General features: G+C 44.9%; 1 protein-coding gene and 1 non-coding gene across 2 annotated transcripts in view; both read left to right on the top strand.

The window, feature by feature from the left end:
• Positions 1 to 25,413, top strand: part of DENND1A (DENN domain containing 1A) — a 536,242-nt gene that overhangs the window by 305,155 nt on the left and 205,674 nt on the right. The window contains exon 9 of the mRNA XM_049774129.1: positions 4,005 to 4,115. Coding sequence (XP_049630086.1) covers positions 4,005 to 4,115 — 111 coding nt within the window. The remainder of the gene's footprint in view (positions 1 to 4,004; positions 4,116 to 25,413) is intronic.
• LOC126010524 (U6 spliceosomal RNA) lies at positions 8,504 to 8,610 on the top strand. Its single transcript, XR_007496549.1, has one exon. It is a non-coding gene; the product is annotated as a U6 spliceosomal RNA (small nuclear RNA).

Below are 25,413 nucleotides of genomic sequence, written 5' to 3'. Positions count from 1 at the left end.
CCTTTCGCCACCCTTGCTTTGTAGCAATGACCAGTGGAAGGTGGGAGAGTTTGAGGATTAGGTGTGACTCCAGCCTCTTCTGAAACTCAGCTTCTGGGCAGCTCTGTCTTGCTGGCCAGCCATGTTTCTCACGTATGATTTCTCTCTGGCCTGGGCACTGGTCAGCCAGTGAAGGAGCCCATAACTGCCTGGCAGAGAGGGGGAAAGTGCTCAGGGACACACCTCTGGGGAACTGAAATGAACCTGGCATAGACTTGGGGGAGTGAAGGAGAAAGGGCTGTTCTGAAACCTGAAGGCATTGTGATGCTGAGAAAGGGGCCATGTGAGCCAGGACATGAGCAGATGGCTCCCTGGGAAAACTGAGATTGGTAACAGAAAAGGGAACCTAGTTAGCTTAGCCGTGGTGGCACTGGAAGCCAGAAAATGAGGCCCAAGACTGGGCAGCCTTGGCTCTTGAGGAGGGATGCTGAACCTTTCCTTAAAAGGTGGGCAATGACCCTTGGAGAGAGGTCTCCTGGTGATTGGCTGCCTGAAAATCAGGGGGTCCAGTTCTCTCCCCCACTTTCAAGGCTCATTCACTGTCATCTGTGACTCCACATTGCAGAGATCTTCCATCTCCATTTCCAAAGCCTCAAAGACCTCATCTGTGTAGTTTGTTCTTTTGACCCCTACTGTGCCCCAGAGCTGGGCAGTTAGTAGTATGTGCCTTGCTTGCTCTTTTCTGGGTGCCCAACTCAGAGCCCTGGTAATCTCACCTCAGGCAGGTTACAGCCATTCTTCAGAATGGTCTCAGGTAGAATTTGAGATCAGAAGGGCCAGGGGTAGGGCACTGATGGTGAGACAATGAGGGAAGGAAGAAAGGGTGCTAATACCAGGAAAATGGAGGATTCCACATAGCCAAGGACAGCAGAAACAGTGGAACCCCTCCAAAATAGGTGGGCCTGGGTCCCAGTTACCTGCTCAGGCCAGACTATCTCTACATCTGAAGTGAATGAGCCACTGACACCTCACTTGTGATGTCTTCAGGCCACCTTTGCCTATGGTCCTTCCACCCTGGCTCTATTCATCTCAGACCCAATTTTCCTGTCCTCCCCATAGGTGATTGTGTCCTTCCAGAGAACAAGGGTGTTTTCTAGGTACACAGTCTCCAGGCAGTGCTTTCTCCACACTGATGTCTTATTTTGCCAGATCTGCTAGGGGATGAAATTTGCCATTGGGCTCAAAGGGGCCTCCTGCTTGTGACTGAGTGATTACTAGCTAGGAATTGGATGCCACAAAGGCACAAAGGAAGGGCTGCTGGACAGAGACATCCAGGAAGCATCTCCTGAAGGAGTTGACCTTTGAGCTGGCTCGCTGGGTGTCCTCCAGGAAGACCTGTGGACATGCAAGGCTGGACAGGTCTGAGAGAGGGAGAGCTCAGGGGACTCAAGTAGAGGACCCCCTCACTGGTGAGAGATCTTCCTTCTGAGATGAGCCTCGGCGGGAAGTGCAAGTGCTCTCGCTTCTGAGCTCCTGCCTCCCAACCCCGGTACCCTTCAGGTGCTGTGCATAGACTGGGGGTCCCGGGGCCAATGCTGCTCCCACCCACTCGCACCTGGCGAGGCGGGTGGCGTCCCAGAAGGAAAGAGGCAGGGGAGGAAGCAAAGAAGAAAGACAGCTTCTGTTTAGACACAAATATCTTGGTAATCAGCACAGATGGGATGAGAAATACCAAAAAAAGGACTTGACAGTTTAGAGGGAATTTGGCTAAATGTTGCATATTTTTTAACATACCTGCATCAAGTTTGTAGAGCCGGCACCTGAGCTGCTGCGAACCCGACTGGGCCGGTGTTAGGATCCACCAAGTGCCTCCATCGTCTCAGCAACGGGCCCTTCCCTGGCCGCGTGTGCCTGTGGCCGGGTGCATTTTTTTTCTCCTCCCTCCCACCAAAACAAGGCGCAGGCTCCTTCTCTGACGCTGTGTCTCCCTATTTGGACGCCAAGCTGCGGAACATATTTCCACCCAGCGTGAAGCTTCTTGGCAGGCTCCGGAGGCCACGTTTTGGTGGCTTCAGAGTTATCTTTGGATCTGTCAAAAGTGCTAATGGGCTTTCTGGCCTTCTTTAAGCTCCTCATTTCTATTTTCTTTTTGACTTCCCTCCGCTCCCTCAAAGGAGGGAGGGAAAATCATGTAATTCCTCAGCAGTTCCGCATTTTCCCCACAAGCTCAGCTGAGGGCCCTTGTTTGTGTTGGCGTCGAGCACTGTGCCTTGTCACTGTGTTTGGAGCCCAGCCTTCCCCATCGTCCTTGCACAGTGCTCCTCGGGACTGGGCGCCTCCTTGTCAGCTTGGCTTGGTGTTCCCGTCCATTTAGAGGCACATTGGTGTGGTGTGAGCAGGACAGCAAGGCTTCTAGCAAGGCAACCTTAGGGAGACTATATCCCCTTCTTGAGTCTTCGTTTTTCCTACCCTTAAAATAGCTCATAAACCCCTTCTCAGAAGCCTGGAAAATATTCAAGTCACAGAGAGAGAATCCTATTGTTTGACTCCCATGGATTTTCGAGAAATGGGCTAACAATTTTGCATTCCCCCTCTCCCCATTTTCTTTAGGCTGACTCCAATCTTCTTTGTTCCTATGCCTCACTTTCTTTTTCTGAATACAGCTTTAACCTACTATTTTTAGTGATTTAAAAATAAAAATATAGTACAGGTGTCTATCGAAACACGCCCACAGCTAAACAATGCATACGGACCTTTCTCTGGGCCTGCATGACCCTGGAGTGGTTTCAGAATGGAATAAGATCACAGATGTGTGGTTTGACAGGGTGGAGATGTTTTCGCGGATTTACAGGGGTGATAGTGTGACGGAAAGCAAAGTTGCTGTGCCATAAGTTTTAGTCTGAATCTAAACTCTAGCTCCGGCACTTCTGAATCTCTCTCAGACTCAGGTTATCAGAATTTACTAATATCATCTCATTGTATTTTTGGTGGTGATGCCTAAGAATTCCCCCCACAGACCTGCCTGGTGCCTGTTAGGCCATTCACATATAAGCCTGTTAATTCACTCTTGGTTTATCAAGGTTGATGGTTTACCTGGCACTCCAGCCAAATAACAGCTGTAAGCCAAGTGTCTGTTCTTGCTCTCAGCCAGTAACACCTTTGCACAGCGCATTGCACTGTGTAGTACGCAGGGGTCACCTGATGTACTTGGTCATGGGGACTAAGCCTCTTTAGTCCTCAGATACTGCAACCTCCGTGACTGTCAGAGGGTTACATTGTGTGGCACTGAAAACCTGGAGTATTGAGGAAATCAGTGTCATTCCTGCATGTTCCTGAAGCTCCAGCCTGGGTAAAGAAGAGCATATTGTTCTTAGCATGAGTAGTGAGTAAAGGAGAGAAGTGGGCCCTAGACCAAAGCTTGTTTTATGGCTGCTTTGCCACAATTTGCTGCTGTTTCTCTTCAGGGTTTTGTGGCCCCTCTCTCCTTTCTTAAGTACAATACATAGAAATTGTAAATCTACAAATTCGCTTTATATCCCACTGAGCTGTTGTAGAAATGGAGATTGGAGGAGGGCGTACCACAGGCATGGGTGGATCTGTGGGCAAAAACAGGTTCTGTGCACAAGAGGGATGGCCTTGAGAATGTTCTAGATTCTTGGTTCAGGAGAGCTGAGCTGCAGTCCTTTGAGTGATTTATTTTTTCATCACGTTTTGCTGATCTTGATGGCCTCTCAATATCCCCGTGTCCTCATGGACCAGCTGGTGGCCATCCTACTGCTGAGCTCATTCAAGTCACCACACAACCCCCTGCTATTTGCTAGCCCTGCTTTGCTTCTCAGGGCTCTCTTCCATCTCAGCATTTCAGTTTCTTGCTGGCCTGGGCTTGGGTCTTCAGGCAAAAGGACAGACTGGAGAGGCAGCGAGCTAACGCCCAATGATTTTCGGTGTCTTGTACTTTGACGAGTTACTACTGCTCATGCTAAGAACCAACCAGCTAAACCACACGCCTCTGTTCTCTCTCCCAGAGAAATCTGACAGAGTACTTCGTGGCTGTGGATGTGAACAATATGCTCCACCTGTATGCCAGCATGTTGTATGAGCGCCGGATCCTCATCGTCTGCAGCAAACTCAGCACTGTGAGTACAGTGTGGTAGGTTTATGGGAAGGTGCAGGAGAGCCATGGCAGAGACCAGCACAAACACAATTTGCCACCCTCATTCTTCATGCTCCTTCACAGTACTTGTGGTCCTGTCATTGATTTGTGCAGTTTCACAACCAATTTCTGTTTCCAGTTTGACTATAGCTTGTGCATACTTTATACAGAAGCATCTATCATTGTCATTTAAAACAAAAGATATTCTCATATCTGGATCTGTTTCTTTTGATGTCTATTTACAACAGTTAGTTAATGCTGAATTGTTGAGTACAAAAATACTTCAGTGAGCTATTAGGAAAATGAAGTTGTAAAATTTACCTAGAGAAGGATAGATAGGGAGAGAATATGATGCTGAGTGAACTGAGACAGAGAGAGGGAGATAGAAATAGAATGATTGCACTCATTTGTGGAATATAAAAATAAAAAGATAGTATGGTAATAATGCCCAGAGGCAATAGAGACGAGGACAGGAGGGCCAGTCCATGATAGGAAGCTTGTAGGGAGTACAATTGGGACAGAGAAGGGACCACTATGACCGTGAGAGTTGGAACCGATCACTATGGACAAGAACTGAAAGGAAATAAATTGATATGCATGATACGCCTTCCTTAGCAGTATTACAAACCATAGTGCCTAGAAGGAAGAGAGAGAGAGGGAAGAAAAATGTCTGCCATAGAGGCAGGCCAGGAGTGGGCTGGAAAGAAATTGAGGACATTGGTGTCACAAAATGTACAGTGAGGAAGGGATGGGTATTGGACATTGTACAATTGAAACATGTATCTCACAGTGATTCAATAAAAGGTTTTATTTGAAAAGTACAGCAGTGAACATCTTTAGGCTGCTTTTGGAGTCATTTATGATAAGAATCCTAGGTCACAGGACTAGACAACATGATGAGTTAAGAACTGTCCAGGCACTTTTGCAGATAGCCAGTGCATGATCCTAGTGAATGCTGCCAGCTTTGTGCATGTGCTACTTTCAAGGCTGCCTAGCTTGTTTGTGTGTGTGTGTGTGTGTGTGAAAGTGCAAATATGTATGCATGCATATTCATAGATGCTTTACCTTTGCTCATAAATTGGTGTAAAATGGTATTGTAAATTTGCTTTAACATTTTTTAATTGTATCACCATGAAATACAGAGTTAAAAAATTTTTGATCCTTGGATTTTAGTCATACAGTGTTCCATAACACATTCCCTCACCAGCATTCATTTCCCTCTACCTATTTTCCCAGTTTCCTTCCAGCCACCATCCCTCCCAGCTTGCCTCTATGGCAGACATTTTTCTTCTCTCTTTCTTTTTAACTTTTTATTTTTGTTTCAGGGCCACACTCAGCAATGATCAGGAGTTACTCCTTTCTCTGTGCTCAGGAATCACTCCTGGTGGGCTTGGGAGACCATATTGATGCTGGGGATCAAACCCAGTTCAGTCCCATGCAATGCAAATGCCCTTCCCCACTGTACTATTGCTTCAGCCCCTTTAACTTATTTTTTAATTAGAGGTAACTCAATGTTCTCTATGGGTTTGTTAACAATTTATATTTTGTTGCAGTCTTCTTCGATTTTTATTTTTAACTTAGAATGAGCTTTTGTTTTATATATATTATAAACATTTTATAGACTTTTATTTTGATCTTTTAACTTGCTTCATATTTTTGTATTTCCCCCAATTTCTATGATAAAAATTTTCAGTTATAGGAAAATAAAAATATTGTACAGAGGCTGAAGCAATAGCACAGAGAGTAGAACATTTGCCTTGCATATTGCCTACCTGGGTTCCATCCCCAGCATCCCATAGAATCCCCCGAGTCTGCCAGCATTAATTTATGAGCTCAGAGCCGGGAATGATTCCTGAGCCATGCCACCGAATATGGCCAAAAAACCAAAACAGAGAAAAATATTATATAGTGAATATATGATTCCCATGTAGGTCCTACACTTAATTCTTTAGTAGGCTTCTTTAGGTATATATTTATCTCTCCTGGCCTATCTGCTATCCAATATGCTTTATTCTATTTTTTATTTTATTTGGTTTGGAGGCCATATCCACCAGTGCTCAGGGGTTATTCCTGGATCAGGAATCACTCTTAGTGGTAGAGCTTAGGGACCATATCGGATGCCAGGGATCAAACTTGGGTCGGCTATATGCAAGGCAAGTACCCTACCCACTCTGGCTCCTAATTTATTTTGTAATTTTTAATACATTTAAACATATATAAGAATATTTATCTTGGGCCAGAGAGATATCATGGAGGTAAGGTGTTTGCCTTGCATGCAGAAGGATGGTGGTTCGAATCCTGGCATCCCACATGGACCCCGAGCCTGCCAGGAGATATTTCTGAGTGTAGAGCCAGGAGTAACCCCTGAGAGCTGCCTGGTGTGACCCAAAAAACAGAAAAAAAATATTTATCTTGGCATAATTGACGATGTATGTTGTTAACCCTTTTCAACAGTATTGGGGTGGGGTGGAGAAAGTAGAGCATACCCAGCAGTTATTGGGGCTTACTCCTGATTCTGTGCTCAGGGGTCATTCCTGTTGGCGTTCAAGGGTGCCAACAATCAAACCCAGGTTGGCCACGTACAACTCAATCACCCTAATTACCATACCTTCTCTCTGGCCATATGTATTGTGTTTCTTTAGTGGAAACAAACAGAAATGGACTGGGAGTATTATGTAAATAGGTATCTCTCCACCTAAGGTAGGATGAACTTCAGTGGAAACTTTCATAATAATGGCTTTATGGGTAAAGTCAGTTTTGTATTTGTTGACCTATAAATACAAGAAACTTGTTCAAATCTTTTTAGACTCTGGGGGAGTCTCCTCTTTTGCTTTCATCATTAACTGCTTTTATGTTCCTTTAGTATTGTTTGATTATCAAGAATTTGCCAAGTCTAATTTCTCGCTAGATGCTAGACCCATTGCACATAGAGGAGAACAAAACCTGGTCTTGCCCTCCAGGGAACAAAAAGCCCTTAGTAGAGTTCTTGATTTGATTGTATTTTATTTTAAACTCAAAGTGCAGTTTCTAACCTCAGAGCCTGGACACCCAAGCTGAATTTTAGAAAGTACTGCCAACCAGATTTTTCAGTGTATTTTATTGGATTGAATAAAGTCTCTTGGAAAAAAGAGCATAGTTCATAACCAGTTACTATTGATTTTGGAGTGTTAAGCTTCAGTAGAACAAAAACAGGATGTCATCTTGGTGAAACTGAATTGAGCCCTTAATATGGGCAAGGCCTTGGGCTGAATGGGCTCAGTTATTATCTCCACATTATAGATGAATGAAAAATGGGCCTTCTACATGATTGTATTTAATAAAGGTATGTATATTAAATATACACGTTTATTTCTGCTTTTTTCTCAATTACTAAAAAAGAGGGGGGGGATCAGCAATTTCAAGAGCAGATGCTAGAGAACTCTTTTTCTCATAGAGGTTCTGTTACCAGTATCGTGCCAATATATGAAAACAAAGGTGAAATGGAAAGAAAACTGTCCTTTAAGGGTGAGAACATAGGACAGTGAGGAACTGACTCATTTACATCCTCTAGCATCACTGGAAGTAAGCCCTGAGCACAGAGCCAGGCATAAGTCCTAAGCACAGAGCCAGGCATAAGTCCTAAGCACAGCCACTGTGGCCCAAAACATAAAAGCAAAACCAAAGAACATTAATATAGACACATGTGTGCAGGTATGCACACATATCCACTGACTGGCACAGCACACACATGCACAGGCCTTGAGGTAGTCTATCAGTTAGGGTGCATGCCTAGCATATATTCAACTTGAGTTGGAGTCCTGGGAATACACGGTTCCCTGAGCATTGATGGATGTAGTGCCGGAGGCCCTCAGCACCACTGGGATGGCCTGGATAACCCTGGTACTGCAGGACCCAAGAAGCATTGGAAAATCCAGACCTCAGGCTTTTGAACTAAACTGATAGCTGGGGTGACCAAGAATCACAAGAAGGACCCCTGGACCTCCTGAGTATCACTGAGGGGAGCTCCCAGAGAATGAATAGAAAAATGAATGGGTCGTTTAATTTCTAGAAATGGAATCAATACATCAGTTTCTCTCAATTGCTAAGCGCAGATCATTTTCAGGTACATTTTATTGAATGTCTTTTTGTTTTGTTTTGTTTTGTTTTGTGTTTGGGTCACACCCAGCAGCGCTCAGGGGTTCCTCCTGGCTCTATGCTCAGAAATCACTCCTGGCAGGCTCCGGGGACCCTATGGAATGCCAGGATTTGAACCACCGACCTTCTGCATGCGAAGCTATCTCTCCAGCCCCACATTTTATCAAGTGTCTTAAGAAATCAATCATTTTCATCACAGAAAAACTCCTTAAAAACATAGGAAAGAAATAACACTGAGTTCTCGCTTCGACAGCACATATACTAAAATTGGAACGATACAGAGAAGATTAGCATGGCCCCTGCGCAAGGATGACACGCAAATTCGTGAAGCGTTCCACATTTAAAAAAAAAAAATGAAAAAGAAATAACACTGAGCTTTGCTTATGACTTGCATTGATCTTTTTTTTTTTTTTTTTTTTTGCATTACCTTAATCTTTAACCACACAGGAAACACTGTAAGAAAATTCAGCCAATTTCACTCATTAACATAGCTGTAAATACTAAGCACAGTTGCAAATGGCTATAAAATATAATTCATCGTAACTGAGGGCAAGGTTGATAGCACTACAGAGTTTACCGGTATAATGTCTCACATTAGCATGTTAAGAGGCAGCCTCAGCTGATCACTAGTAGTGGGAGGGAAAGCATGTTCATGAATAGGAAAACTCAATTGCTGTTAGTTGTCATTTCATCCCAGAAAGAGATCTGGTCGGAATACAGTGTTATTCAGAATTCTAGCAATACTTCGCACCGTACTGATTCTAAAATTAATATGAAAAAGTCAAAGGAAGAGTCAAAATACATTTGAAGAAAGAGAGTGGATTTAGCACTATTGTGGTTCAGGCACAGGGAATGATCTGGGACTAGGCATAGAGATGGATGGGATGGTCTAAAGATTGCAGAAACAGACCCAGGTGCACGAACTTTTCATAAACAACAGAAGTAGCATTGTCACATCTGGGAGATGGATGGGCTTTTTGATAATTGATTATCCTCAGTGGGAGGACAAGGAAGACAGTTTTTATCTCATTACTACATGCAGAACTGTACTCCAAATCCATTGAGTTAAAATTGTTAAATTGTTAAAGTTCTTAGAAGAAAAAAAGAAAAATCTCTATGATCTTGAAGAAGAAAAGAATTTATTCAGATGGTCTAAACTGAAATAGTCTGAAGAAATTGTGAATTTTTATTCACTGAAAGAAAACAGAATAGAAAAAAAAAACAAGTCACAGCTGGGTAATATATTTTTCATATCTCAGACTGCCAGAAAATTATATATACTGGTATATAGAAAGAACTGCTAAGATTTAAAAGTACAAGATACAGGCAGGGGAAAAGGGCAGTGGGAGAGGGAAATTGTGGACATTGGTTGCAGAAAATGCACTGGTGTAGGGATGAGTGTTAGAATATTGTATGACTGAAATTCAATCATGAACAACTTTGTAACTGTTTATCTCACGATGACTCAATAAAAATTTATTAGTTAAATAAAAAAGCTTAAAAGCACAAGTCAAGTTACCAGTATCAAACATGGGAGAAAAGCACCAATCACAACTTCACAAAGAAACAGAAAATACTAGTAAATAGGGGCCGGGTAGGTGGCGCTGGAGGTAAGGTGTCTGCCTTGCAAGCGCTAGCCAAGGAAGGACCGCGGTTCGATCCCCCGGCGTCCCATATGGTCCCCCCCAAGCCAGGGGCGATTTCTGAGCACATAGCCAGGAGTAACCTCTGAGCGTCAAACGGGTGTGGCCCAAAAACCAAAAAAAAAAAAAAAAAAAGAAAAATACTAGTAAATATACAAGGAAACGGAAAGATAATGATTAAAACAAAACAAAAAAAGAAAATACTAGTAAATATACAGAAAGGAAATGAAAAGACAATGATTAAAATGCTAGTTTTGCAAAAGTTGGATATCTGATAAAGGCCGTTTTATCTTGGAAAACTTCATGTATGAAGGGTATGTAATACAAAACTATTAGCATTTTCACAACTCAGGGATTCTACTCTGAATAGTACAACCAGAGTGTATGCGTGTGTTGTATGCATCTGTATATGCATGTTCTTGCATACATAGATATACCTACAAGCCCCTCCTGGCTGTGGGTAGTGGACTCTGTTTGTGGCAGCATTGTCTTGTGTTTTTGAAACTAGACAGAACTCCTGGTATCATCACCCGGGAACAGCTAAACGTGGTGCTGTCTTACAGCCGAGGGCCCGCCTGTGAAAGAACAACAGGCCCACATGCTCAGCTCTCCAACAGGTTTGGGAGTGAAAGAAACCAGCTGCAGAATTCTCCTGAATTCTGAATATGCCTTTGACTCATAGTGCCTCCAGGCTAAATAAACCAAATGGTCTGAGTTATTTTGTTTTTCTTTTCTTTTTCCTTTTTAGGGATATATGCAAACTACCAAAACCAAGGGATTTCTACAAAATTTAGGCAGCAATGTGCTCACAGGGCAAGAAACAAGTGGGGTGAGGTGTTCCAGGAGATTCACCAGTGTGGTTTTGAGGCTGGAACTCAGCTTGGTCCACTGGTAAATGCATTTTCAGGGACCATCTGATCTTCGTCACAGCTGCTGCTGAGCCCCAACTTTGTTGATCAGCATTAGGGAACTTGGGGATGAGACTGAAACTGATAGATCTTTTGGTCCAGAAGCAGGAGGAGGCAGGCCTGGCCTTCAGGCTGTGGCCAGCCAGTTCAGGAGAGGAATTCTAGAATGTGAATTCTTAATGGTTTTGCCATCTGAAAGTCTACTTGCAGCCCATGTCTGTCTGTTTTTGTGAAGGGTGGGCTGCCCTTCAGCAATACTTGGCCAACCTGGTCAGCAGTTCAGTGCCAGGCCCTGAGGATACAATGCTGCTTTGCCCCTGCAGTGCTAGGGATTACCTAGGGCCACCTCAGCAGTGCTCGGGGGCTTCCAAGGTCACAGCCAGGCATTAAATTGGGGTCAGCCACATACAAGCCCTGTGCCTTAGCCCCTGTACATTCTCTCTAGACCCCAAAGTTAGTTACTTCACTTAATATGTGGACACATTTCAGGCCTTTTGAAAATTGCCAATTCCCTTTTATTGGGGGGGGGTGTCATACTTGGCCATACCCAGGTTATTCCTAGCTCTGTGCTCAGAAATCATTCCTGACAGTCTCAGGGGACCATATGGGATGTCAGAATTAAACCCAGGCCTACCATGTGCAAGGCAAACACCCTGTCCACTGCTTTTGCTTTTGCTCTAGCTCCTAATGCTCTTTTATTACGAAATGTTTACGAAGTAGGATAGAGAGAAGGTTGTTCTTTGAAAAAGGGTAAGAATTGAAATGGCCTAGGGCCTCGATGGCGAACCTATGGCACAAGTGGCCTTGCAGCTGACACTTGGGAAGGGGTCCGCAATTAAGATATGTGGCATGGCAGGAGGTGAGTGTGCCGGTGTCTGCTTTGCAGCTCACCTGGCAACAGGGCCACACTGGCCATTGGGAAGACCAGACATTGTGCGGCAATTTGGGCACTCGGGCTCAAAAAGGTTAGCCATCACTGGCTAGGGTCTTGCAATGCCAGTGCCAGAGAGTAGGAGACAGTGAACTGAGGAAGGGAAAATGCTGTTAGCCCCAAAGATCTAGAATCTAGATATATCCATGCATGCCCTAGAGGAGAGACACCAAGCCCTGATCCCCTGTGCTCCACTTCCCCTTGCAGATGGACTCTTTTGCCCTCCCCTCAGCCAACTACCCAGCCCACATGACTTCACTCGGCAGGCATTTGTCATGGCTCTGTCAGAGTCGATAAAGATTCAAGAGTTAGGGCAGCCAGGGTGCCTGAACAGAGAGAGTGGGGTGGGCTTCAGTGGGGATTAGAGTTCTGTCTGCATTGGTCAAAGAGTGTCTTACTGAGTCTCAATTTTCCTCAGCACACCTCAGAACATTCTTCAGCAGTTGAAGCACTTCTCCTGCTTCATTAGTTTTCTATCTGCTTCTATGTGATGCCTCAGCCAAGCATAAACATCAACGTCTTTGGCCCAATGTTCTCCTTTAGTCCATATCTTCCCTCCCTTCGAGAACAAAAGTCTGCTGCAAGAAAGTTATTTCTCTTTATGGTGTGTTCTCTCCCCACCAGCTCTCTTCTGGGTCTGCTAAAATATTCTGTCTGGCCACAGAGAACAGCTTTTACTCAGAACCTCAATGGTCTCTTGCCAATAAGTTGAATTTGTATCTGCTGGCTTTTTAGTGCAGGACACAGGTATCTGGGTACATTTATCACCAATAAATAATCTCAGCAATGGAACGCCAATCTTAATGCTTGTAAATTAAAATCCAGAAATAATAGAGGAAAGGACCAAAATGTGATGATAATGGTAGTCATTTTAAATGGAAGGTTACAAGATGACATAGAGTTGGTTTTGGTTATAAAGGATTTATGTGTTTACCTTGAAGAAAAAAAAAAAAAAGAAACACCCAAAAACTCGTTTTGAAACTTATTGTGGGTTTCTGGTTGATTTCTGAGTTCAATGGTAGAAACCTCTTTTGGGGAGAAGGAATCTCCTTCTGTCTCCCCTCATTTCAGTCTCCTACTCTGTTTGCATACTTTCTTAGGGGATAAAGTATCTATCCAAAACTTTGGACAGCTCCAATTTCAGAGTTAAAAGTTTTCTGTTGCCTTTTATTTTTTCAAGAGTTACTTTTCATGACATTTTGAGGGAAGGGGCAGCAGACAGCAAAGATTTAAACCAGGCTTTGGACAAACCCAAAGACAGCCCTGTCATGCCTCGCCGTGTGGTATTTTCCTTCATTCTGGTGGGTAAAAGGCCAACCTCTTGCTCCTTGGAGCCCTGAATCATCAGGATCCCCCAATCAGAAACTGGGCCACAAAGCACAAGACAGCCCTACTGTTGTGGCCTCTCTCTTAGTCAATAGCTCTGGAATGTTCCATATAAGAAAACCGAAGTTTCTGCTCCTTTGCTTAGTTAATGATATTGATCACTTTTTTATATACATAATGATAAATTGGGGTGGCTTAACTAAATCTTGTTCTCTAATGTAAATATTTCAGAGGGATTTCTCCTCATAAGGGAGTTCCATTTTTCTTCTCTGTTTCCCTAATAGGGCACGGTCCAGACTGCCTTTTGGTAGCTACTGGGGATAAAATGATGTTGGGAGTTTGAATGTCCTCAGATACGTGTGGAGAACACACTTACCCCGTTGTGTTTGCACAGCAGCCCCAGTTCTGCCCACACCCCTTTACACTTCCTTTCAGTGACCTAATATGTGCCAGACTCTGTCCTGCTCTTTTTTCCCTCATTTATTCTTGCAGTCACCCTGGGAACATGCTGGCTTTCTACTCTTTCACAATCTCACTGGCTAGCACTCCAAGTTGAAGTGCATCTTTGAGGACCAGCAGAGTTGGGATTAAATCCCACTTGTCTTGGCGCAAGTCCACACCTTCCTCCCACTGGCTCTCCAGGTGGCTGCATTCAGCATGAGACCCCCTTGGCACTCAGAATTCTTCCTGGCATGAGTGTATGGATCTCAGGGCATTAAGCTATAGGGGAGGCAATGGGAAAAGACCCCTGTAGTCCAGAGTGCACCATAAGGCTCCACATCCAGCGTCACTACACAGATTCCATGTGCCCAGCATTGCCCCGGCACCTTCCTGCTCGCAGACAAATTCCCATGTCCAGAACCCCCCAGATCGAAGCTGGTGCTGCCCTGTACCTATTGGGGTCACTTACTTTCAGTGTGGCCTAGATATGGGGAGCTTCCCTTCCCTACTCTGGCTTTTGGGTACTGCCCATCCTTTTAGCCCCTGTTTGTCTCATCAAGGTGCCCCCACATTGAACAAGTCTGCCCATTTTGAAAGCCAAGAATGTCCTGTTAGCCAGACAGCTTCCCAGTTTCATTCCAGAGGACCGTGGTTTTTGAAACATTCTCAGACAAGAGGCCTGGTCTGACCACATGTTCCTCCAGATCTAGCTTAGCACCCCATTTTCAGAAGAAAATTTCTCGATCCCCATCTGGAATTCTACCTTTTTTAGGGGAGGTCTGTTTTTGTTTGGGATCTACACCTTGCAGTATTCAGAGCTTATTCCTGGCTCTGTGCTCAGGGGTCATTCTTGGCAGGATTCAGGGGCCATATGCCTTGCAAGGACTCAAACCCAGGTCCACCATGTACAAGGCAAGTACTTTTGTTTGTTTGTTTTGGGGCCACACCCAGTGGCGCTCGAGGGTTGCTCTTGGCTTTGCACTCAAAAATCATTCCTGGCAGGTTCGAGGGACCATATGGAATTCCGGGAACCAAACCTAGGTCTGCCCCAGATCGGCAAGGCAGGTATTTTAACCCCTGCACCATCACTCCAGCCAAAGCTTACTTTCTTTAAGTGAATGCACAGAAAGTGCCTTTAATGGCACCAGCGACAGCTACTTCCCCTCCCCCAGATGATTCTAGAGTTCCCCAAGGGCAGCACCACCCACTTTGGGGAGTACAAAGTTTAGTACAAAGACCATAATTGACTCATTGAGCCTCTACTCTAAATTGTGTGTACCCCGTAACTGTAACAAGAAGGCTGACTTTTCTGCCACAAAGCAGGCCAAGGGTTTCTTCCCAGCGTCATCCCGAGGCTAGACAAGTATACATGGTGGCACTGTCCCAGCACTGGGGGGTGTCTAGTCTTTAGTACATACTGAAGTGTCCCACTAAAGGGTCTTTCCCCAAAACTTCCACCCACAGCACCACACCCCCTGGTCTTGTGGCCTCAGAATGTACATTTGTGCATCAGGGAGCATTTCTGTTGTAGCTTGTCCCTGGTGTTCTTCCAGTGGAGATGCTACCTGCTCAGGGAAGATGGGAACTGTGTGAGAGACTCTCTTTCCTGCTTTTCAGGCTGCAGAGAAACTAGCCCTCGTGTGCTGGGAGAGCGGTGGTTGACAGAGGGTTGGAATCCTGGCCCTGAGCCAGGCCTCTGCCCGCACACTCCGCTTCGCTCTGCGTGTTCTAGCCACGGGAACAAACGGCATTATTTGGTTTCAAACTGTGCTCAAGGGAAGCCAAGACCTTGGAACTGGAAACTTCCCAAACAGAGAATGCGAAGACTAAATTTAGTGTTCTATTTTAAAAAATAAAATAAATAGAACATTTTGTTTGTTCATCTTTTATACGTTAAAAGAGAAAAAGAGACTAGCTTGGTTCATACAGACTAAGAAGAGTTGTCAAAGGGAACACTAGGAGAAAGTGAATCCTTTTGACAAAGAGGGAAGTAGTCAAGGACCAGGAAATCCAAACTTTCCTGTAGCATCGGTTCTAATTTCCACCACATAAAATTTTATTGTGGCCCAGAGAACATTAAAAACTATTAGATAGGAATGAGAGAAACTCTGTTGACAGGAGGTGGTAGAAAACTCCTGTTTTCTTCGTGTGACTTTTTTCTGCTTTTTTAAAGTGTCAATACAATTAGCTGCTTTTCAAACCTTGTGTGAGTGGTTTTCTCTTGTTGGCAATGTGCTATGACTGCAGTGAAAAGTTTTGAAACATTGTCGAGATTCTGTGCGATGGGGAGCAATAGTCTGAACTTGTGACATTCGAAGAATTGCTGCTGTGACTTGAGCCGTGACTGCCCTGAAACTCTTGCTTTCCTCTCTCTTGTTTCCTCATCTGTGGCAGTGCACACAAACATTGAGCTCCGAATTTTAGTTAAGACTAGGATTCCAGTTGCTCTGTGCTAGTCTGTGGGTTAGTTGCCTTGGAATCTTCAAGAAACCTGTTTAAAAATCCACATTCTTTGTTACTGCCACCAGACCACCTGGTTCGATGGTCTAGCCTGGAATCATAAAATATCTGGTATTTAAAGGCCCTCCAAACCAGGGGTACCGTCCCACTCCAAGCAAATGAATAAATAGTTATCTTACGTCAAAACCAACACTTGGTGGCCAAAGCCATAGCACAGCAGGAAGGGCATTTGCCTTGCACATTGCCAACCTGTGTTTGATCCCTAGCATCCCATATGGTTCCCTGACCGCTGCCAAGAGTAATTTCTAGTTTAAGAGCTAAGAGTAATCTGTGAGCATTGGTGGTTGTAGTCCCATATCAACAACAGCAACAACAGTAAAACCAACACTTATTCTTTGACAATTGTTATGTTGCATCATTAAACTCATTTAGAAGATACTGGGTTTGTTAAGGGTCTATCTCAGCACTCAGAATAATCTTTTGTTTTCTAGACTTCTCTTTGGGAAAGCTTTGGTTTGGCATTGCCCAGTATCAAACGAGAATATTTAGGAAAAGCCCTTCTAAAGCACCTGATGATGTGGATGTTGACACACTTCCCATGGCTCCTGGCCATACCCATGTATATAGAGATCCAAGGGCTCAAGCTTCTTATGGAGGCTGACCTAAGGGTTCTCAGGAGGCCCACTGGCAGTTTTGGTGGTTCAGTGCTTGAATCTGTGGCACTGGTCTGCAATGCCATGAATATCTGGACCATATTGGTGGTGCTCAAGGGGCCCTCCAGGGCCATACCTGATGGTTCTGGGAATCAAACCCAGGTCAAATACCTGCTAGGCATCATGTACCCTCACCACCAACTGTCTCCTGGCCTCACATTTCTTTAGGCCATTGCATTGGGAGCACATGGGCAAATGTTACTCAGGATTTTTATAGCATGGTCAGTTTGTGGGGAAAAACTATTTCTTAGACACTTTTTTTTTTTTTTTTTTTTTTTGGTTTTTGGGCCACACCCGGCGGTGCTCAGGGGTTATTCCTGGCTGTCTGCTCAGAAATAGCTCCTGGCAGGCACGGGGGACCATATGGGACACCGGGATTCGAACCAACCACCTTTGGTCCTGGATTGGCTGCTTGCAAGGCAAATGCTGCTGTGCTATCTCTCCGGGCCCTCTTAGACTCTTTTTAATGTCACTTTTAGGAATCAAATCTCTCCCCCAAAGTCCTACTGAGTAATCATCACATCACTACCATCTCAGTGTGCTTTTGAGAAACCCTACTTGGCACCTGCATTGGCAGCCCTCTCTAGGAGATCATCCAAGTGATTAAGTTCCTGTGCTGGGGAAGCAGCAGTTAGAAGGCCACGAATGTCCCCCACTTAATGTGAGTGCTGTGTGTTGGTGAGCCACAGAAAGAGACGAGATTAGGTCACACGATCAGGGCTTGGCATGAATCTTCTGAATGTTCTCGCTTCTCTTTTGCTTTTCTGCTCTCTTCAAAGCTGTGACATATACCAGCAGCCCATGGCTGCTGTCTGCCTGGGAAAAACACGGGCAGCTGGAGGGGAGTGGACCAGACTTCTGTCAGGCCGCTTTGTTCAGTATCCAGCTGTGTCCAGAGTCTCTCTGTGCTTCTCCCGCCTGAAGGCCCTGAGAGAGTCTCCTGACCTCTTACGTCTCTCTCTCTCCTAAAGGATTTTGTGCAAAGGTCTATTTCACTGGTCCTGGGTCACAAAGCCACTTCCCACCACTGCTCCAGGACCACTTGAGGTAAATGAAAGTAGGCACGAGTCTTATTTGGAGGGGTGCAATAAACCCCAATTTGCCTTTAAAGGTGGAGACTTGCATGCATCAGTAGCATTGGGGATGCAGCTGGTAACTGAATCCAAGAACAGAACCATCATAGCAACTGTAGGAGGCCTCTCCTTAATCTTCATCATTGACACCACCACTTTTCTTGTTCCCCTGCTCAGCACTGACATCAGCTCAGATTGACCGAGGAAGTTTCCTGCTCCCTGTGTCCCCTCATACCACCCCCAATTTCCTCCCCCCCCCCCGGGGGTCCACTCTACTACTTTGGGACACTTGTCTGATGCTTGCCATGCAGGAGGATAAATTCTTTCCTTCACATCAATGAGGCAGCACCTCTTTCCCCAACATCTGTGTGGGACACTAGGCTCTCTCCATATTGAATGGCTGGAGAATACCAGGACACAGAGATAGCACAGGGATGGGCACAGCTCCATGCACAGACATGGTTTCCATGAACTGAGAGCCCAGACTCTAGTGCTAGCCTCTCACCCTAGCTTGGCATCGAGTCCTGGGACTTCACACAAGGACTTTAACATGAGGAACCTTTGTTCCCTCATCTGTACAGTGGGTGTGATGGTGTCACTTGGCTGCTAGGGGGATGGTGAAGTATCTGCCCTTGGCTAGTATTAAGTGGTCATGAAGGGGCATGCATGGCTTTGTGTCTTCTCAGCTCCATGCTTGGCACACTCACCTTTGCCTGAGAGATGTACTGGAGCTTCTGTCCCTAGCCCTGGCCTCCATTTTCCCAGGCAGGGACTCCTGTACCTTGTCTTCTCCATATGGACCCTTCATAGGGAGCTCTTCATGAACCCACGTTCAGTTCTGGCTCCTTCCTTCCTTCCTTCCTTCCTTCCTTCCTTCCTTCCTTCCTTCCTTCCTTCCTTCCTTCCTTCCTTCCATTCTCCCTCCCTCCCTTCCTTCCTTCCTTCCATTCTCCCTCCCTCCCTCCCTTCCTTCCTTCCTTTCTTCCTTCCTTCCTCCCTCCCTCCCTCTCTCCCTCCCTCTCTCCCTCTCTCCTTTCTTCCTTCCCTCCCTCTCTCCTTCCTTCCTTCCCTCCCTCTCTCTTTCCTTCCTTCCTTCCTTCCTTCCTTCCTTCCTTCCTTCCTTCCTTCCTTCCTTCCTTCCTTCCTTCCTTCCTTCCTTCCTTCCTCATTCTTCCCTCTCATCCACCTACCCTCCTTTCTTTATTTCCTTCTTTTTTTATTGCTTGTATCCAAACATCATGGTTTACAGTGTTCATAATATAGATGTTTCTGGCATTCAGTGTTTTGTCACCAATCTCACCACAATTGTATTATTCTTTCCACCATTTCCCCAGTTTTCCACTCATCCCCAAGCCTGACCTCTTGGCAAGCACAGAATAATTTATTTTATATTGATTGCTACAACTAAATGGCTTTTGAAATTATCGAAAAATACTTCAGTAAAAGAAAAAAATCTGTGAAAATTGTGATCTCACAATGGGATCATTAAGTCATTGTCTGAGGGTTTACTAAGCTGTTTGTTGCTAGTTAAGTATCTTGTGTTGTTATTTTTGTTTATTGAGCTTAATTGGCTTCTATGCTACTTTCCCATCTAATTTGCTGTGTTCTGACTAGGGTGTCAGTATTGAGAAATTCGAAGATGCACAGCCGAGCGCTTCAGGACCTCCAGGCTCTGTAAAACTGGGCCAGTGAGATCACACATGGCAATGGCTGTGGGATCTGGGTGTGGCTGCTGGGACTTCTGGAAGTATGTGGGGTTTGGGGAAATAGCTTCTCCCCAACTCTGAGAAGAACCCCCAGAGTTTAAGCTGATGGACCTGGAATTTTCATTGCTTTGGTGTCTCTGCAGAGATTTGTCATGAAATAGTGAAGTTGGGCCTTTGGCTGGCATGGCTTCTTTTGAGACCTTCTACACAGGGGCCAGAGCAATAGTACAGTGGCTAGAGCCTTGCCTTGCACATGGCCTACCCTGGTTCGACCCACAGCATCCCATATGGTCATCCAAAACCCATCAAGAGTAATTTCTGAGTTGCAGATCCAGGAGTCACTCCTGAGACTGCCAGGTGTTGCACCAAAGACCCGCCCCCCAAAAAAAGATATGCCACATAGATTCTAATTTAGAAATATTTAAAGAGACCCACTTTTCCACCAACCCTGCTGAAGGCATGAAGGTGGCAGTTAGTGCTTCTTTCTGTTAGTTCTGCAGTTAGTTAGCCTGTCTCTGGTTGCCTGTGGGAAGGGTATCTTGAGGCCAAGCCACGACTCTCCTCCAGCAGTGACTTCAAGACTGGGGTAATTTGAAATGTCAGCTTGGCAGGGACAGTTACCATCATGGTTTAGAGCTCATTTTAATTGTACCAGTTATGTTTAGAAAGAAAAAGAAAGTGAGAGAGAAAGAGACAATCATTGGGTAGGGGTGTCATTAGCATTCTGGGGAGGAAACTATACTACTTACACTGAATGTAAAGTCATCACCTAAACTATAATAAAGCAAATAAAAAGGAATAAAATGAAGTCAGAGTAAATGTTGGGAATTATAACCAAAAACCCAGAAGTGTTCAGAGAGAAGAGACTTGCTGGGAAAAGCTCTTCCTCTTGGCATATGGCTGGATTTTGGAGGGAAACTGCTGCCCCACTTGCTCACAGTGTTTGCTCCTTTCTCTTTCCTCGAGGTAGTAAGGAAATAAGAGACATTTTCCCCCAACTAAGAGAGAAACTGAAGCGATTTGCCCTCCATCTTGAGCTGCTTCCCATCACCCGCAAATCAAAAAGCACTGCTTGTGGCTTCTGAGTAAAGCCAGAGCCTGTGCCCCTTTCTCCTTCTGCCCTGGAAAATGCTCCCCCTCACCCAAGCTCAAGAGTTTTTACTGTGAGACCATCTGAGTCACTGACTCTTCTCTACTTACTGCACTAAACAAGATTTGAACGTAGAGGAGCCATTTCTAATGCAAGGTGGGTCTCATACCCCTGCAGCCAAGGGGGACCCTGAGGGTTTTTTCCTGAAACTTTCTGTTGATCTTATAGGGGATTAAGTGAGAATCTATAATGTAGAGTAAGTGAAATATTGTGAGAGTCCGTCAAAGCATTGTGCTTGCTGTTACAGCGCAGACTCTCATTCTCGAACTGCAAAGCTGGCTGGCAGCTTTTTCTAGAAGGTTTCCATGTCAAGTGGCTCCTAGTTGAAGCACATGAACATAACCTTTCTCTGGGGCCTGGGAGATGACTCTGATGCACTGAGTGGCAGTCATGTTAGTTCTATTCCGGGTCCCTCCAAATTGTGCCAAGTCTTTGTGCTCATATCAGAGAGAAGCCCCAGGGAACCTGCCAGAAAAGTACATTCTGAAATGTGTGTGTGCTGAGCTTGGAGGCAAACCCTTTGTTTCGACTACACAATGGGTAGCGTTTTCTGCCGGTTCAAGATCCTACCACTCAGGTCGGTGAGAGAGCACAGCAGGTAGGGCCCTCACAGCACATGCGGCATACCTGGCTTTGCTTCTCAACCCCACAATGGTCCCCAAAACCCACCAGAAGGGATCCTTGCCCTCCAGTAGTGAGTGAAATGTAATGAATGAATCCATAGGATTCCCATCTGCACTGTCCTCCCAGAAGTTCCCCCAAATGTTTTTCGTTCATGGGTCTATGCTCTGAGTATTTCGTTATCATCTCCTCAGGCAGGCAGGCAGGCAGGCACACAGGCGTGTTGCTGTGTGATTTGACAATGCTGATAATATCTCAACGGTTCTGAGTCCTCAGTGCTGTGCACGGGCACAGCTGAGGTACCCCAAACATTTCCGAGTTAATTTATGCATTGAGGAAGCACAGTAGCCATTATAGTCTGACAGACCTGGATGTGAATCCCAGTTCTGTCACTTATGAGCTATGTGGCCTTGGGCAAATTATTTCACCTCAGAGACTGTTTCCTTATCTGTGAAATGTGGTGATGAGTGGGTACATATATAAATACACACATACAATCTTATCCTTCATCAGAACCCTGGGTTCTTTCTCTCTTTCTCTCTCTCTCTCTGTCTCTCTCTCTCCACCCCCTCCAGAGATTCTTTTTTTAATCCCATGTTAAAAAATGATAGAACTATCATTAGGACTCAACTGAGACTTTGGAGTCTAAGATGGTCACACTCTGGCTCTATCTCTGGAAAATGCCTGCACTGTAAAACTTCAGAAACACACTGAATGCATTGCTTTGGAATTTTCCCTCCTCATTGATCTTTCCCCATTCGTGTTCTACCCACACTGGCTTTGCCCTTTGTCTCAAAGAGAAGGAGGAGAGGCGCCACGGAGAGACCTGCAAGACAGGCCTGACCTTGTGCACCTTTCATTGGGATCCAGGATGCTGCAAGTTCAGGCAGATTCCACCAGTGGTTTGCTTTGCAGCCCATGTGCGGGTGAGACTGGCTATTGGCTGTATAATTTGTTGGGTTTAGTCTGGAGTCATAGTCTATTCAGCTGCTTCAGGGAAGAATCTTTTGGGGTGTCATTAAATGGGATTGATAATTGGCTTCTAATGAATATTCATTGTGACTAATGACTTTGGGCAAATTTTACACATACTATCATTCAATTCTCCCACCGAGTGAGGTTTTGATAGCATCATTTTCCTCCACTTGCTCTTCATTGAAATAGCCTCCATCCTCCTGCGTTGACTACATCCAAATGATATCCCTTCCTTACCTTTAAACTCAGTATTCTCAGCAGAAACAGCGTAGTCGTGTGGGACCCTGATTTTTGCAAATGGACTCTGGGTTTAGAGTTCTAAAGTGTCTAATGATGATTTGCAGGCCCTAATGTGTCTGTAATACTGATAGTGATAGAAGATGCTTTGACACTTCCCTGACCACCTCAAGTAAGCATGCACATGATACCTGCCACTATTAATATTTTGGAAATGAGTCAAACCGTTCCTTTTGTTTGTTTTCTTAATGCAGTGGGTAAATGCATTTTACTCCAATCGAAGAGATTTGGCCTTGAGAGAAGCCCCTGTGAAAATAATGATCCAGCTCCTTAGTTGTCTTAGTAAGTTGGTTTGGTTAGGCTAAGTATCATTTCAGAACCATAGCATTTGTCCTGGGGGAGTGTTTGTTCGATTTTGGTTTTTGTTTTGTTTGTTTGTTTGTTTTAAGTTAAGGAGACTTGAAAAGTTAATCATCTAAAGAGAAGATCCCTGTCTCTTTCTTCTTAAAATAGGATTTGGACTCAACTCCAATTCAGCTAAAAAGGGGCAGAATAGCAAGTTCTGTCTCGAGCAGGAGCATTCAATTAAAAGACTCCATTCAAGAGAATTGCAAATGAGTCCATGTGATGATAATGTGTGGCGCATGTGTGGTGGTACCTGCTAGATTTGCAAAGTGCTTTTGTTCATTCCAGGGTGTTGTGGTTCAAGTAGGTATATTGGTGAATGAACAGGTGAGGGACTCTACTGAACTGATTTTCCACAAGTGCCATGTTTGTTTCCCACTTGGGAGCAATGTTTCAGACCTGGAGTCACGCACTCTGAGGGACTCATGAAAATGCTGCTCCAACCCATGTAAGAGTCAGGTCACAAACTGTCTTTGCGTCTGGAACATATTCTAAGTAAGATCCATCTTGAGGACAGTGGATAAGCCACTTGTCTACTTGGCATGTAGTCAACCCTGGTTTGATCCCCAGCATCCCCTGCTCACCACCAGAAAAGATCCCTCACCTCTTCCTGCCCCGAGGAGCTCAATTCAGCAGACGGACTCCTTGATTAGGAAAGCCACAGAGATGGATTAAAGAAGCTTGAGCTCAGCCTCAGCACCTTGGCAAGGCCTTGGGGACACTTGTCTGGTGCCTGTGCATGGACTTTAGTCCCCGATGGAAGCTCAGGGTTTGGCAGGAAGGAGCGGAGAGACATCCAAGGCAGCCTTGGATTCCACTGTGAACCCAGCACTGTTGGATTCAAAGGTTGTGTTACTTACGAGACCTCTGGAGTTCTCTGAGCTGGTCCTCACTCTGTGGCCACACCAATGGCTTTTTTCAGCAGAAACCACTAACAGCTACCAGGAGACGCCAAATCCACAGAGGAGTGGAAACCAGAGAAACCAGAGAAACAGTAAAGTGGAAAGATCCAAGGAGGAGCCAGAGTGATAGTACAGTGGGTAGGACATTGGTCTTGCGTGTGACTGACCTGAGTTCAGTCCCTGACACCCTATATGGCTCCCTTGGCACTGTTAGGAGTCATCTCTGAACACAGAGCTAGAAGTAAGCCCTGAGCACCACCAGGTATGGCCCCAAAACCAAAAAAGACTGGAGGACATAGATGCGGTTGACTCTTATTACATCACAGTCCTGTTCTCCAGTTACAGGAGAATTGTCTCCCTTCTTGCACTCTAGATATTCAGTAGATGTTCCATTTTTTTTCTCTGCTTCCAAAATCGTTAGTAAATGCTGATTATATGGCATGTCTATCTTTTGGTTTGTTTGTTTTGGGGTCACACCCAGCAGCACTCAGGGGACTATATGGGATGCTGGGATTCGAACCACTGTCCTTCTGCATGCAAGGCTAACACCTTACCTCCATGCTATCTCTCCAGCCCAACATGTCTATCTTTTAAGGAAGATCAGGGAGATGAAGTAACGAGAGTCTGGATTAGTCACTGTGTGGTGCTGGAACAATTGATTAACCTGTGGACAAATAAATTCTCACCTCATTTCTTAAACCTAGAAAAATTCCAGATGGATTAAAGAAAGCAATGCTAGGCAAAACTTGGAGGACCTTCTTAGTGAAAAGCCGTTGAAACGGTCACAAAGGCAAATATTTATCTGTAAAATTATTTAAATCTTCTCTTGATCCAGAAATCCAAAGAAAAATAAGGATCATTTGTCTCACAGACATTACAGAGGATTAACATCTTTTGTATAATACGGTGTTTGCTTATAAATCAATAAAAATACACTGATACTTGACAAATTGGGCTAAGAATATGAGTGGCCCATTTTATTTATTGAGTTTTATGTCACATTTGAGGGTGCTCAGGGCTTAGTCTTGGTCCTGAGCTCAGGGATCACTCCTGACAGGATCAGAGGACCACATTCAGTTCTAGGGGCCCAACCTGCATTGGCCAAGTACAAGGCAAACACCCTACCTGCTGTACTATCACTGTGGCCCCATGAGTAGTCTGTTTTAACTAAGAAACATAGTCAAGATATATATGGCAATTGGGGTTAAAGATATTTAATAAAGCAGGTGAGTCTTGCCTTGCACATGGCCCCCAACACAAGTTCAGTCCCCAACACTTCATGTGGTCATATGAGCACCATCAGTAGTGGTCCCTGAGTATAGAGGCCAGAGTCAGCTCTGAGCATCCCTGTCCTGGGATACAAAGCCAGGAGTAAGTCCTCAGCATTGCCAACTGTGGTCCCCAAAATCAAACAAAAAAGAAATACATAAAAAGAAAAACAAAATACATGGAAAGATTGGGGGATTTAGCCTTGGGGATAGAGGAGTTGGAAGATAGTATAACAGGTAAGGTACTTGGCCTGCATGTAGATGATGTGGGTTCCATCCCTAGCACTCTATATGGTCCCGCAGGTCCTGCCAGCAGTGATCCCTGAGAACAGAGCCCAGTAGTAAGCCCTGAACACTACCCTACACACCTACACACACACACACACAC

Source organism: Suncus etruscus, chromosome 5, assembly GCF_024139225.1.
Source record: "Suncus etruscus isolate mSunEtr1 chromosome 5, mSunEtr1.pri.cur, whole genome shotgun sequence".
Classification (NCBI taxonomy): Eukaryota; Metazoa; Chordata; class Mammalia; order Eulipotyphla; family Soricidae; genus Suncus; species Suncus etruscus.
Note: the sequence above shows the minus strand (reverse complement) of the source record. Positions and strands in the feature narration are given on the sequence as shown.